We start from the raw sequence: 12,442 nt of genomic DNA on the forward strand, positions 1-12,442 counted from the left end.
GCCTGTCTGGGTGCACGTGGTCATCTTCAGAGCTGGGAGCTTAACGGTACCTGCAGTTCGACTTCGTCCGCTGACTGGCTTCACGACCTCTTTCTGTGTTTACCTTCTCCTCGCTCGGGTCACACAGCACCTCCCAACTTCGCCATCTGCTTACCGTTCTCTTGCTCTGCGGTTAGAAGTCACATGGCATAAACGCCCAGAGACACTGTGCCCACCTTCGATTTCCTTAGGGGACGCTCCTCAAAGTGCACAGCAGTGTCAAAAAGGGCACATGATTTTTAAAGCGCTTTGATGCACTGCACCACCGCCCAGCTTCTCCCCAGAACTGCCGGTTGACACATTTAAAAACCCACTGCTCTGGGCCTCAGGCAGCACTGAGCATTTCTTGACCAGTGGGGCTGAGGCTGTGGTGTGGCCACTGGCATTTTTTTTGAATCTGCCAGTTGCTCACCCACTGTTTAGAAAATGAGCTGTCCTTCCGCTTGTGGGTGGTGGGGCTGCACGCACCATGCCCTTGTCACCAAATCCACAAGTATTTTCTTGCAGATGGTTGCTTTGTTGTTGTTGTTTCTGTTTCAAACTTTTTAAATTTTAAAGTAAATTTATGGAAACATAAGAAACGCTAGGTCACACCTTGGGCTTTCATGAAGTGAGCACACCAGCGTAACCAGCTTTTGAACGAAGACGCAGCCCTGATCACAAGGACGCGGTCCTGACAACGACCTTCCCACACCACCCTCCTCCTCCCACCTAGAGTAGCCACCACCTTGGCCTCCACTGGAGGGACGGAACGATGGAACCCACAGGTGCGACCTTTTCCAGGGGCCGCACCACCAGAAGCCTTCCCTGCAGCGTTGTGCGTAACTGGCCCACCCCGGCTGCTGTGTCAGCTCCCTGAAGGAAGACGGCCACTGAGCCGTTCTGCCCAGCTCTTGGGGACAGCGCTGCCTTCAAACTTCGTCCACAGCTCCTGGCGCCCGCTGGCGCCCCCGCAGGGCGCACGTTTAGGAGTGGGAGGTGCCGGGTCGCTGTCCACCCCCAACAACGCCTCCTCCCAGCGTGGTGGCCCCTGCGGGAACAGTTAACACAGGGCTGAGAACCCTAGGCCAGCTGGGAGAACTGCGCCAAATATCTGTGGGTGTCCAGTTACCACTCAAGAGCATGCTGAAGACACCCCTGGTTTCACAAGACTGAGCACAAGGGCTTCCCTGGGGGCGCAGTGGTTAAGAATCCGCCTGCCGATGCAAGGGACACGGGTTCGAGCCCTGGTCCAGGAAGATCCCACATGCCGTGGAGCAACTAAGCCCGTGTGCCACAACTACTGAGCCCGTGCACCACAACTACTGAAGCCCGCGCACCTAGAGCCCTCGAGCCACAACTATGGAAGCCTGCGCGCCTAGAGCCCGTGCTCCGCTACAAGAGAAACCACTGCAATGAGAAGCCCACGCACCACAACAAAGAGCAGCCCCCGCTCGCCGCAACTAGAGAAAGCCCGCGCGCAGCAATGATGACCCAACGCAGCCAAAGATAAAATAAATTAAAAAAAAAAATCCACTATTTAAAAAAAACAGACTGAGCACACACGGGACGTGATAAAATGAGTCCCAGCACACTATATCTGGTTTCGGGTTTTATTTTAGAATTTATAAAATTCCAGTGTCATCCATATTCATGAGCCTTTACACATGTTTGCATATAATCTCCAAATTTTAAATTTAAGGCCAAGGGATGGATGGTAGCCATGGACACATATGATATGGAAGACATTCAACAAGGAGACGGACACACGCGCCCATTCCCGCCAGGCTCTCCCCACAGCATCGGAGGCCGCAGGGGACAGGCCTGGGCACAGTCATCTCATCCCCTTTAACAACAACCAAAAACAGAGCGAGCAAGACCCCAGAGTTTAGGAAAGGGGAGTTTGCATCTATGACGTTTAGCAGTAAATGCCCGTGTGCAAAAATTTGTTGTGAGAATTAAAAATTTACCTCTGGGGAGGGCAGGGCTGGATGCTGTAGGAAAGACAGAGGGAGGGGGCGGTGAGAAAGGCTCCTGACTCATGCAAAAGGAGAGGAGGGGCCGGCCCTTCCCCGCGAGGCTCCCAGAGGCGGGGCCTTTCCTCCTGTCTCCTACTGCAATCAACTTCACCTCCTCCGGGGTCACGAAGCCTGCTGAGCAGGAGCAAACGCTCCTTCTTTCCTCTCCCAGCTGCTCACGCCTCTGAGTGGGCACACTTAAGGCTGCCGGAGCTAGTGGGGACTTGCAGAGGCGACCGCAGTTAGACTCGGGGTCTACTCCGGAACCGAAGAGTCAGAAGGTGGCCGAGCTCCAGTTAATAAATTGAGAGAAAAACTCTGAGGGTGGGGAGAAGGTGGTCAGAGCAGAGATGACTGTCCCCGGGGCACAAGGCAGCTCCTCTAGGAAGCCCAGCATCTGGGACAAGACAACTCAGAGTGGCCCGTCGCCTCCGTGGAGACGGGGCCCCAACTTTCCCTCTTCAGGGTGGACCTTCACCAAGCCGGCTAGGGCCGGGGCACCCTGACCCGCCAAGGCCTGGGGTCCAACCGCGGGACTGACCTACCACACACTTGACAAAGAGGCCGCCAGCAGCACCGGGGCCTTTGGTCCCGGCCGAGCGGCAGCCTCTCTCTACCCCGGGGCCAGGAGGCCTGCCTTTTGAGCATGCCATCAGCGGCCACCTGGGGGGAGTGACCCGTGTGCTCCCCGCTGGATGGGCCCACTGGCCACCGACCCAGTGGGTGAGGGAGAGCACGGCCTTGAGCCGGGCACTCGGCTTCCAGCCCCCAAGGCCGCAGCAAACACAGCCCGAAGCTCGGGACACCCCATACCAGCTCTGAGGTAGAAAGAGGCAACTCAACAGGGGGCATCTGGGGAGGGGTGGGTGCGAGGGAGCGGAAGGTGGTGTAAAAACAAGTCAGCCAGTGTGCAAAGGGCGGGGCCTCCACGGAGCAGGCGTGGGTGATCTCCACCTCCCCGGCCAGCCCCCTCCTCTCCGCCTGGCGTTCCTCAGGCCCCGCGCTCACCAGGCTCACCAGACTCGGGGCCTGCACCCGTGTGGTCCGGGGCAGAGACCCCGACGTGACACCGGGAAAGCCAGGGCCCTCCAAGAACCGCGTCTGCCTCCTGCCTTCCTGATCCCTCTGGCTCCACCGGGCTCTCCTCTGGGTCTGCGGGCGCCCAGGGTGCACACCGGGCCTCCCGACCTGCCCTGTGGCCTGGGTAAGCGGGCTTTTTGGCAGCTGGAAGAAGGCGGAGCGCGTTCTACCGGAGGAGCATCTGGACGACAGGCACGAGAGAGAGAGAGGGAGGTGGGAAAGGAAGAGGGCAAACGTTTTGGCTTTTATAAAGTCAAGGAAATTTATTTCCTGAGGTCATGACACAGGAAGTAGACTCGGCTGCACCTGTGGTGCTCTCCTGGCGGAGGCCACAGCCTCACCGACGTGCTGGGTGACACCGTTCCGTGACCTCCTTAGTGTTCACGACAGTGGAGAGCCGCCCAGAGCAAAGGCTGGGAGCAGGGCCCGCGCCACGCTGGGTGCCACCAGGCCCGGGGCCGGGCCGCACACAGCGCGGGGCGCCGGCTTCGCTGTGAGACCTCAGGGAAGGGGAGCATCGACAATTTTCGGAGGGCCCAGCCGCTGGGTCAGGTTGGGACGCACCATCGCGTGGTGGGTTCAGGTCAGCAGGCTGGAGAGGGTTCTGCTCTTTCATCATTATCGTTTGGGGCCCCACGGGAGGGTCTTGGGGGCCACCTGAGCCCCAAAGCTGGGAAACTCCTCGGAGCTGCTCATGTCGGGAGCCTGTGGGGGGAGAGGGGGCTCGGCTTCAGTGACGAGGCCGCCCCCCGCCCCCCAGCAGCGTCTAGAATGGCCGCCGAGGCGCGCGTGCAGGGCCTGGGCGGCGGAGCCTCACCTTCTCGCTGCTGCTGGCGGTCCAGGGGGCGTCGCGCACCACGAAGCCCTTGGACGGCGCCCTGGACTCCTCGTGGGGGGCGGGCTTCACATACAGCTGCAGCGCCTCGCTGTCTACCACGTCGGCCAGCTGTGGGCGCAGGCGGGGGCATCGGCTCGCAGCAGGGATGCCGACGGGCACCCCCTGCACCCGCGAGGCGCCCACCCGGCCCCGCCCCAGGCCTGCTGCCCAGCCCGGACTCACGTATTCCTCCTCCAGGTTGAGGATGTGGTCGATGGCTTCCTCCACGTTATCCGGGAGCCCCGTCACGGTCACGCAGTTGGGGTCGGGGGCCCCACTCTGGGGGAAGCGAATGTCCACCTGGAAGGAGCACACGGCAGCTGAGATGGCTCTGAGGGCCCCGTCGTGTGCGGCCGGGAACGGTCCATTTCTAGTGAAGATCCCCCCCGGGAGGACCGGGGCCCTGTGGGGCACCTGGTGTTCAGAGCCGCATGTGCCCTCGCAGAGGCAGAGCCATCGGCCACCACGGGGCCGCCACCTTCCGCAGGCCATGCAGGGCACCGCCGACAGGGTCAACTACACACAGCTGTGACCCCACGCGACCTCTACCTTAGGGACGGGCACCTGAGCCTCAGAAGTCTCCCAGTCCGGATCCCGAGTGTGGTCAGCGACCCAGGCAGGACGAGGTGAAGCCCCAGGTGGTCCCCGCTGCCCCCTCAACTGGCTCGCGGGGAAAGAAGTGGCTCGATGGTGCAGGGAGCACCCAGCCGATCCCCCCTGCTGTGCTTTTAGGGCTCAACGCCCTTCACGATCAGGTCGGGAACTCACCTTGAATTCATCCATGATTTTGCGGATGGCTTTGCCACGGGCACCGATGATGCGGGCGTGAACACGGTGGTCTAGCGGGACATCCTCAGAAACCATCTGTTCAAGTTCACCCACAATTTTCAATATGGCATCCCGGGCAGCTTCTGTGTTCTTCTCGTACCCTGTGATGGTAATTTGGTCCTGGGGCTGAGAAAGGAGAATCCGGTCAGAAGAAGGGGCACCCAGAGATGCCTGACTGCGAGCACCGACCCAGCGGGGCGCAGCTCTGTGGGGAGGTGAGAAGTGGGGCAGGCACTCAGCGGGCCTGGGTGAGGAAGACCTCACCGTAAGGGGAAACCCAACCAGCTCAGAAGGGAGAGCGCCCAAAACAGCAGCTTAACAGCACCTGCGTTCTCCCGCCCCCACCCCCACCCCCACACTCCACCAGAAAGACAGTTGTTGACGAGGAGGAGGAAGGGCACCGGGCCACAAAGCCGAGGGGACGCTGGCAGCTGAGGGCACGGGGGTGGGTGACCTCCACTGGAGGCGTCTCCGCTGGACAGACAGACTGACCTGGAGACAAGGTGCAGACAACCGTGGCCGGCACCCCTGCCCCTCAAACCAGCAGATGAGACGCCAGAGCCGTAAAGATGAGCAGAGCAAATGGGTAACTCAAGGCAGAGAGAAGGAAACTAGAAAGTACAACCTAAAGCCACATTCCTCAGGACAGGGAAAAACACTGCACCCACACCGAAGAACACAACACGACAAGAACGAACACCTGGACACAGAACAGAAGAGCAGAAACTCGGTGACCCACAGCAGGAGAGAGACAAGAGAAAGGCCAGGACGCACCAGGGCCGCGGCCAGGTGCCTCCGGTCCCGAAGAAGCAAATGCAGACAGTGGGCGGCGGGCTCCACCCAGAACCCAGCCCAGCAGAGCCCAGACTCCCACCAGCCAGCAGGCCCATCGTCCGCCAAGTACACAACAGCACTGAACAGACTGCAAACGCAGCATAAGCCTCACAGGAAAAAGCCATGAATGCGACACATGACCACTCAACCCCACTTGGCTCATGAAATATTAACCGAAATAATCTAAACACTAAACAGTGACTAAAAAATTGGTGATTAGGTGGAAAAGTTGGCGGAAATAAAAGGTAGTGAAGGCGAGGAGTCTGAGCTAAATTCTCAAGGTCAAGATAATTTTAAAAAATCACAAATGAAGAAGAACAGTAGTTTTATGAACACTACTCAGAAATACAGAGGCGAAGAAACGGCACTGCCCAGGATGCACCCGGGGAGGGGGAGGGGGAGGGGGAGGGTCAGGGTCAGGGTCAGTGAGGAGGCCGGGGGCTGACTCCAGAGCAGCAAGAGGCCAGGAGGAGGGCAAGGCAGGGCGCGGGGCAGGGGGGCCCAGGTCACCTCCCGGAGGCTGAGCCTGAGGGGCAGAAGGGCGAGGGAGGGGGCACGCAGGGGTGTGTGACGGCCTGCGGGCGGTGCCCGGGGGAGGGGCCGCCTTCCACTGCCCTCTGAGTGCAGCGGGCGGAGGGCCAGGTGGGCACGGGAAAAGTGCCCCAAGCCCACAGGGCGACAGAGCCATGACAGAGAAGCCTCATGCGCTGGCCTGGGCCAACATGGGCCCAGACCCCAAGCCCAGATCAGCTCCTCGGAGACCTGCTGCTCTCACCGCCCCTCTGGATACGTCCTAAATCTGCGTGGCCACTGTCCCCAGGTCAGGACACAGACCAGTGAGAGTCCCTCTGCCCCTGAAGCGCTCCACCGTGGCGTCTGACTCAAGCGGTCCTCCTTACCTGGTTCCCATCATCCTTATCAGGAAACTGGATGTTCACGTCGTGCTCCAAGCGGATCTGGGTGATCACTGCCCCCTTCCTCCCAATGATTTTGGGGTGATATTTGGGGTCTACAGTGACACTCAGCTTAAAACTCCTTAAAGCCTGCAGATGAGACAAGGGAGAGTGAGGGGGAGGGGGGGCACGTCTGCCTTGGCCCTCAGCATCGCGCACCCACGCGCCCCTTCCATCCTCAACCTGGAAGGGATCTGTCGTCACCTCTGCAACAAGAACGAGACACGGCTTTCCCGCTAGCCGCTGCGCCCCTTCCGCCATCAGCTAGTAATGAGAACCCGAGGACCTGACCACTCCACAACCACGAGCACAGGTCCTTCAGAAAAGAGGGAAAGCTGCGTGCCGGTAACCGACAGGCCTGGCACAGCACGCAGCACGCCCTGGGCTCTACTACCCTAACTTGTGAAACAGAGGCCTGATGAGTAAGTGTAAAAAAGTTCTGGGTCTTTGCGGTAGGGGTACGAAAGCAGGCAAAAAACCCCCAAAAACCAAAACCAAAACCAAACAAACCAAACAAACCAAAAACCCACAAAAGGGAACAAAAGCGCTAAGGGATGTCCACAGGCAGAGGCTCAGGCAAAGCCCTGGGCAGAGAAGGGCCCCCAAAGCCTGTGCTGAGGCTGAGAAGCGGGGACCACAGACTCGTGAGGTTCATGGGCCCTGCCCCATCACCAGACGCCAGGAAGGTTCCCCTCAGCAAGGAGTCCGTTACCCCCACATAAAATGTAACGGTGCTTCAAGTTTCCCGAATACCCACCCCTGCGTGCGTCACTCATGTAATCCTCCAAACGCCAGCCCCCCAGAGAGGCGAAGCGGCTTCTCACGTCCACCCAACGGCAGGGAAACCGCACCGAGCGCGTCAGTGGGAGCCGCCTGGGACCACAGTCACACGTTGGGGGGCGAGGGGGTCTTTCCTAGCAATGGCTCCCAGGCCTCCCCAGCTGAACCTTCCCCGTAAGGTTGGCAAATGTCTTCAGATTTACTTAAGAAACAGCTAATTAACGTGGAAGCCCACCTTTGCCGCCGTTACGTCAGGAAGAAAGGGCCACGGCCCCAACATGGCCTCTGATGAAAGCTCGCTGCACGGGGGGTCACCTGGCTCTCCCGCTGCCACCTGACTCCACTGGCTGAGGGGCAGCCGGGAGCTGGAGGTCTGGGCCCCCCGGGCGATCCTCCCTGGCCCACGCGGCCCCGCCCGGCCCTCACCCGGTCCTCTTGCTCTGCCTGCAGCTCCTTCACCCGCTCCAGCAGCCCAGCCTTGGCCCGGTCCAAATTCGCAGCCAGGCCCGTGATGGCGATGATGTCAGACTGCAGTTCAGGTGCCGGGACGTGAATATTCACCTGTGCGGAGACGGGGACAGGCCTGATGCACATGCAGGACAGACACGTGTCTATCTGGTCCCCACCAGCGGGGAGTTTGGGAGCCGTGATCAGCTGCCCACTTGTCCCTTTGGCCAGGGGCACAACTGCAGGCTCGGGACAAGGCAGGTGGGACGTGAAGCCCCACTCCGAGGGCTGACCTCCCGACCTGGGGAGCACCGCCCCCTGCCGACACCTGGTCTCCAGGGAAAGGACCCGCCGACAGCTGTACCTCAAACTCATCCATCATCTTGCGGATCCCGCTTCCCTTCTGCCCGATGATGTACCGGTGAAGGTCGAAGGGCACCTCCACTTCAATGGTGACGGGAACCAGTGCCTGCAGGGCAGGGGTTGAGGTTAGGCCTGCGAGCGAGGAGCAGAGGGACCCTGTGGGCTCAGCAACAGCTCTTCCTGGAGCACAGGCGAAGAGCCCTGTGACAATCAGACTGCTTTCTCGAAACTTCTGTACCGTTCCACCTGGACTGAGAATGCCGCCCAGACCTTTGACTCAACAGAGGACGTGGAATGCAGTCTTCAGGTCAACGCTGGCAGAGCAAACAGACCCGGGCCTGTGCTCAACACAGCAGCCCCCTCGCAGAAGCAAAGCAGCGCAACTCCAGGGGAAGAGGCATCCGGGGCCCACGGAGGAGGGGAGTGGGGCTCACACAGAGGCTCGCCCTGATCCCAGCCTCGCTGAGACCCTAGAGTGGGTCAGAGTGATGGGACACCGACTCCACTGTCCCGACTGCGGCCCCGACCGTGCCCTTTACCTCGGCAAGCTGCTTGCCCCACTTGACCTATGATACGACGGGACCCCTGTCCTGTCCACTGAGGTGGCGCTCAGCAAGTACTCATCCTCGTGAGCCCGAGACAGGCCCCGGCAGCTGCACATCGCGGAGGGGGTGTCTGAGCCCCGCCAGCTCCGTGCCCGTCCTCGGTCCCGGGCCTGCAGCCCCGCTCCTGGGCTGTGACCCACTCCAGCACCTTCCGCAGGGCGAGCCGAGGTGCTTGGGGCCTTGGGCTCAAGTGACTAGACCCGTTACCCTTCCCCGCCCCCACTCCGGTGCCTGCGATGGGCCCCCAGGGACGCGGGGGTGGTGGTGGGGTTCTGCACGCACCTCGAGGGCTTCCTTGGCGGCCTCGCACTTCTCCTTCCGGCCGGAGATGACGATGATGTCGCACCTCCTGGGGGAGCCAAGCTCGGCCTCCTTGCCATCCCTCCCCTCCCCCGCGTCGTCGCCGTTCTCCTGGACAGCAGGCTCCACACTGTGCACTAGGGACAGGGAAGGGGCAGCTCAAGCTGCCGAGCGCCCGGGCCCAGGCCGTCCTACGGGCCACCGCAGGACACTCGCCTCTGTCCAGACCCACACACCGGTCCAGTGCCTACGGGGTGCTGGTGGGGAGGGAAGAGTCCCGCCCGACTCCGGGAGGACGCTGTCTGGCTGGGGGAGGAGACAGACCTCCGGGAGGGGCGCGGAGCAGGGCCCACTGCGCCCGAGAGGGAAGGAGACCGGTGCCCGGACGGTCATGACAACCCAAGCGACCCGTGCTGGGCGGAGGCAGCCAGGAGGGGCTGGAGAAGATGACTGGGGAGGGGCCAGCTTCTCGTGCCAGGAAGCCAGCAAATCCAAGAGCGCTGGGGCGCGGGAGCCGGCCGGCGTGGCTCCCCTGGCCACTGTAGGATCCGGGCGTGACCGAGATAAACACCACGATGTTCACGGAGCAAGACAGAGCCCAGGGGCAAGTAAGCACACGGACACGACTGCCTACAGCAGTCGTGACCCCGGGCTGAGCTGGGGAGAGGCGTGAGCTCGGCAGGACGCTCTTAAGATCAGCAGAACCTGCACGTGGGCAACGGACCAGGCAGCAGCATCACGTGACACTGCATCTTCCGACTCCGGTGAGCGCGCCACGGTCCTCCCCAGTGACAGAGGAGAACGCCCTCATCCTCATGAAGAGGCCACCACAGGTAAAGGGTGGCTCTCAAGATTACACTTAAATAACTCAGAAAAAACAAGCGTGCCCGTGTGTAAGTGAGGGGGGTGAATCTGGATGTATCTTTACACCGTCCTGTGTAATTTTTCTTTAACGTGAAGTTTCAAGATTAGGAAGTAAACATTCAAGTGTGAAACATAAATGTGACAAATACGATTTGACTCGTTTCTACTCAAAAGAGCCCATCTTCTCAGGAAACTAGGCGCTTCAACAGCCACGACAAGCTCCGCAGAGGACAGAGGACAGAGCGCTGGGAGTGCACCCTGCAGGCCACAGGGTTGCCACCAGACCCGATGGGTCAACAGGGAGGAGATGGGCAAGCAAGGAGGACACGGGATTTACAAAGTTGGGTCTGAGACACCAGCTAGATCCGTGCCCCGCAGGCCACCTCCCTGACCACCGATCGCCCCGCCCTGCCCCGTCCCCGGGGGCACAAGCACAACCAGGTGACAGGCAGGACACTTGGAGCTGAAGGGCCATCCCGTAAGGGCAGCCAGCCATTCAGACGGTGCCCTCCGGCGGGTCAGTGGCTGCCTCATGAGAGGGGTGCTGGCGACGGGGGGGAGGTGCTGCCGGGGACGGAGCCCAGCACACGTGGCACGCAGAGGGCCCGGGAAAAGCGGCAGGCCTGCACTCGGGGCTCCCCACTGCACAGGAGGCTGCAGGTGCTTTGCTCTCCCCTGGCCTGGTCACCAGCAGCTGTGAACCTCTAGGACATTTGAAGGGCACCTCATCACCCTGGAGCAACTAACACAGCCCACCTCTGAGAAACCAGGGAGTGACCCTGAACCTCTGGAAGCCCCCAGGACAGCCGACCGCACAGGCAGTGCACCCGCGCAGGAGCCCCAGGAAGGGAGGAGCTTCACCAGGACACCCAACAGCCGCCCGCCACCACCTCCCCCAGGCCGGGACCACACACACACACACCACCCCCCTCCGCTTCCCACTCAGCACAGGGCTCACCGCAGGGACTCACCTGGGTTCTCTTCTCTGTCTGGGAATTTAATTTGAACGTTATAGTCCCGAGTAATCTGTTGGATTTTGGAACCTTTGGGGCCCATGACCGATCGATGGAATTTCTGGGGTATGGCGCATTCTATGGTCACCTGGGCTTCCTGTGGGGAGACAGAGCAAAAAGAAAAAAATCGGCAAAGGTTCGTTGCTTAGGGTCAAATTCACATCCACCGCTTTTGTTTCCGTCCCCCTATAGCCACTTCCCAGCACATGGACAGCCTGCGGCGCAGGGCAGGGCCAAAGGGGAGGCCTCTTTCTGAAGCGTTTCCCAAAAAGACTATGGTACAAAAGTGCACTGACGCGGCTACCGCCCAGGACTGGAACGTAACAACATCCCACTGCTCTGCAGACAAAGGAGGGCCCTCCCCCGCCGCGCCGCAGGAGGTGCCGTTAGGTGCCATCCCGCAAGCGTGGCCACAAGGGCCAGAGGACGTCCGGAGGCCGGGCTGACCCACGAGGAGGGCGAGGTTCTAAAGGCTGCTTCAGAAACTGCCCCCGTTTTCAGGGGACCTCTCCCCCTGGGGGGGCCGGTCCTTGTGCGACGCCCACCCGCCTTGGGGCCCGGAGCCCTGCCGAGCCTCCCGGGCGCCCACCAGGTCCTCGATGATCTCCTGGATGCGCTTCTTGGCCGCCTCCACGCAGTCCTTGGCCCCCTTGAGGGTGACTTTGTCGCTCTGCGTGCCGGAGCGCGGGAAGCTGACCATCACCCCACCATACTCCTCGGCGATCTCCCGCAGGACCTGGCCTCTCCGGATGACGAAGTGACGGTGGTGCCTGGGGTCCACCAGCATGCAGTCTTCAACCACGTTGTCCTGTGGCATTGAGAGAAGGGCGCAGTGTGACCCGCCCCGCTGACGGCGCTGCGGTCCCGGGACCCACGGTCAGGGCGCGGCTCCCCCCGGGCCTCACCAGGCTCTGGATCAGGGCCTCCAGCTCCTTCTGAGCCTCCCTGACGGCGTCCTCCTTCCCTATGATGGTGATCAGGTCCTGATCCTTGTCCTCAGCCGTCGGGAAGATGACGCGGGCTCCGGTGCTGTCACGCACCTTGCGGATTTTGCCGCCCCCTTTGCCGATGAGGAACTTGTGATACTCTGGCTTGGCGCGGATGTCGACAGTGAAACTCTTGGTTTGCTGCAGAAACCAACCCCACATTTGTTGGCCTGAGCCACCTGCCTGGGCCCTGGAGCAGGTGACTAAGAGGGCCTAGGGGATGGCGCTGTGAGGGGGAGTTCTCCTCACAGTGTCACCGACGTCCCTCCCAAGGGGGGTACTCAAACCTCAGCAAGCACGCGGACAGACACCCGGACAACATGGTACTCGCATTTCCTCCCCTCCATGATCAGAGACACCAAGGTGGGGACAGCACTCAGCCTAGAGCCCCAGGCCTGCCACTGACCAGCAGTGACCAAGCTTCTGCAAGCTGCTCTCTATCTCCATCTGCAAAGGGGGCGTGGGCTGGGGGGACT

The 12,442-nt window shown here is 61.1% G+C and overlaps 1 protein-coding gene across 6 annotated transcripts in view; it reads right to left on the minus strand.

Moving 5' to 3' along the window:
- Positions 1-3,352: 3,352 nt before the first annotated feature.
- Positions 3,353-12,442, minus strand: part of HDLBP (high density lipoprotein binding protein) — a 67,759-nt gene continuing 58,669 nt past the window's right edge. For all 6 annotated transcript variants that reach the window (XM_059929161.1, XM_059929158.1, XM_059929159.1 and 3 more), the window contains 11 exons: positions 11,886-12,107; positions 11,570-11,788; positions 10,939-11,077; positions 9,086-9,240; positions 8,200-8,304; positions 7,815-7,949; positions 6,555-6,698; positions 4,762-4,947; positions 4,177-4,293; positions 3,934-4,062; positions 3,353-3,821 (listed from right to left, as the gene is read on the minus strand). In XM_059929161.1, coding sequence (XP_059785144.1) covers positions 3,735-3,821; positions 3,934-4,062; positions 4,177-4,293; positions 4,762-4,947; positions 6,555-6,698; positions 7,815-7,949; positions 8,200-8,304; positions 9,086-9,240; positions 10,939-11,077; positions 11,570-11,788; positions 11,886-12,107 — 1,638 coding nt within the window. In that variant the 3' untranslated portion in view covers positions 3,353-3,734. The remainder of the gene's footprint in view (positions 3,822-3,933; positions 4,063-4,176; positions 4,294-4,761; positions 4,948-6,554; positions 6,699-7,814; positions 7,950-8,199; positions 8,305-9,085; positions 9,241-10,938; positions 11,078-11,569; positions 11,789-11,885; positions 12,108-12,442) is intronic.

The sequence above is a fragment of the Balaenoptera ricei genome, chromosome 7, assembly GCF_028023285.1.
Source record: "Balaenoptera ricei isolate mBalRic1 chromosome 7, mBalRic1.hap2, whole genome shotgun sequence".
Lineage (NCBI taxonomy): Eukaryota > Metazoa > Chordata > Mammalia > Artiodactyla > Balaenopteridae > Balaenoptera > Balaenoptera ricei.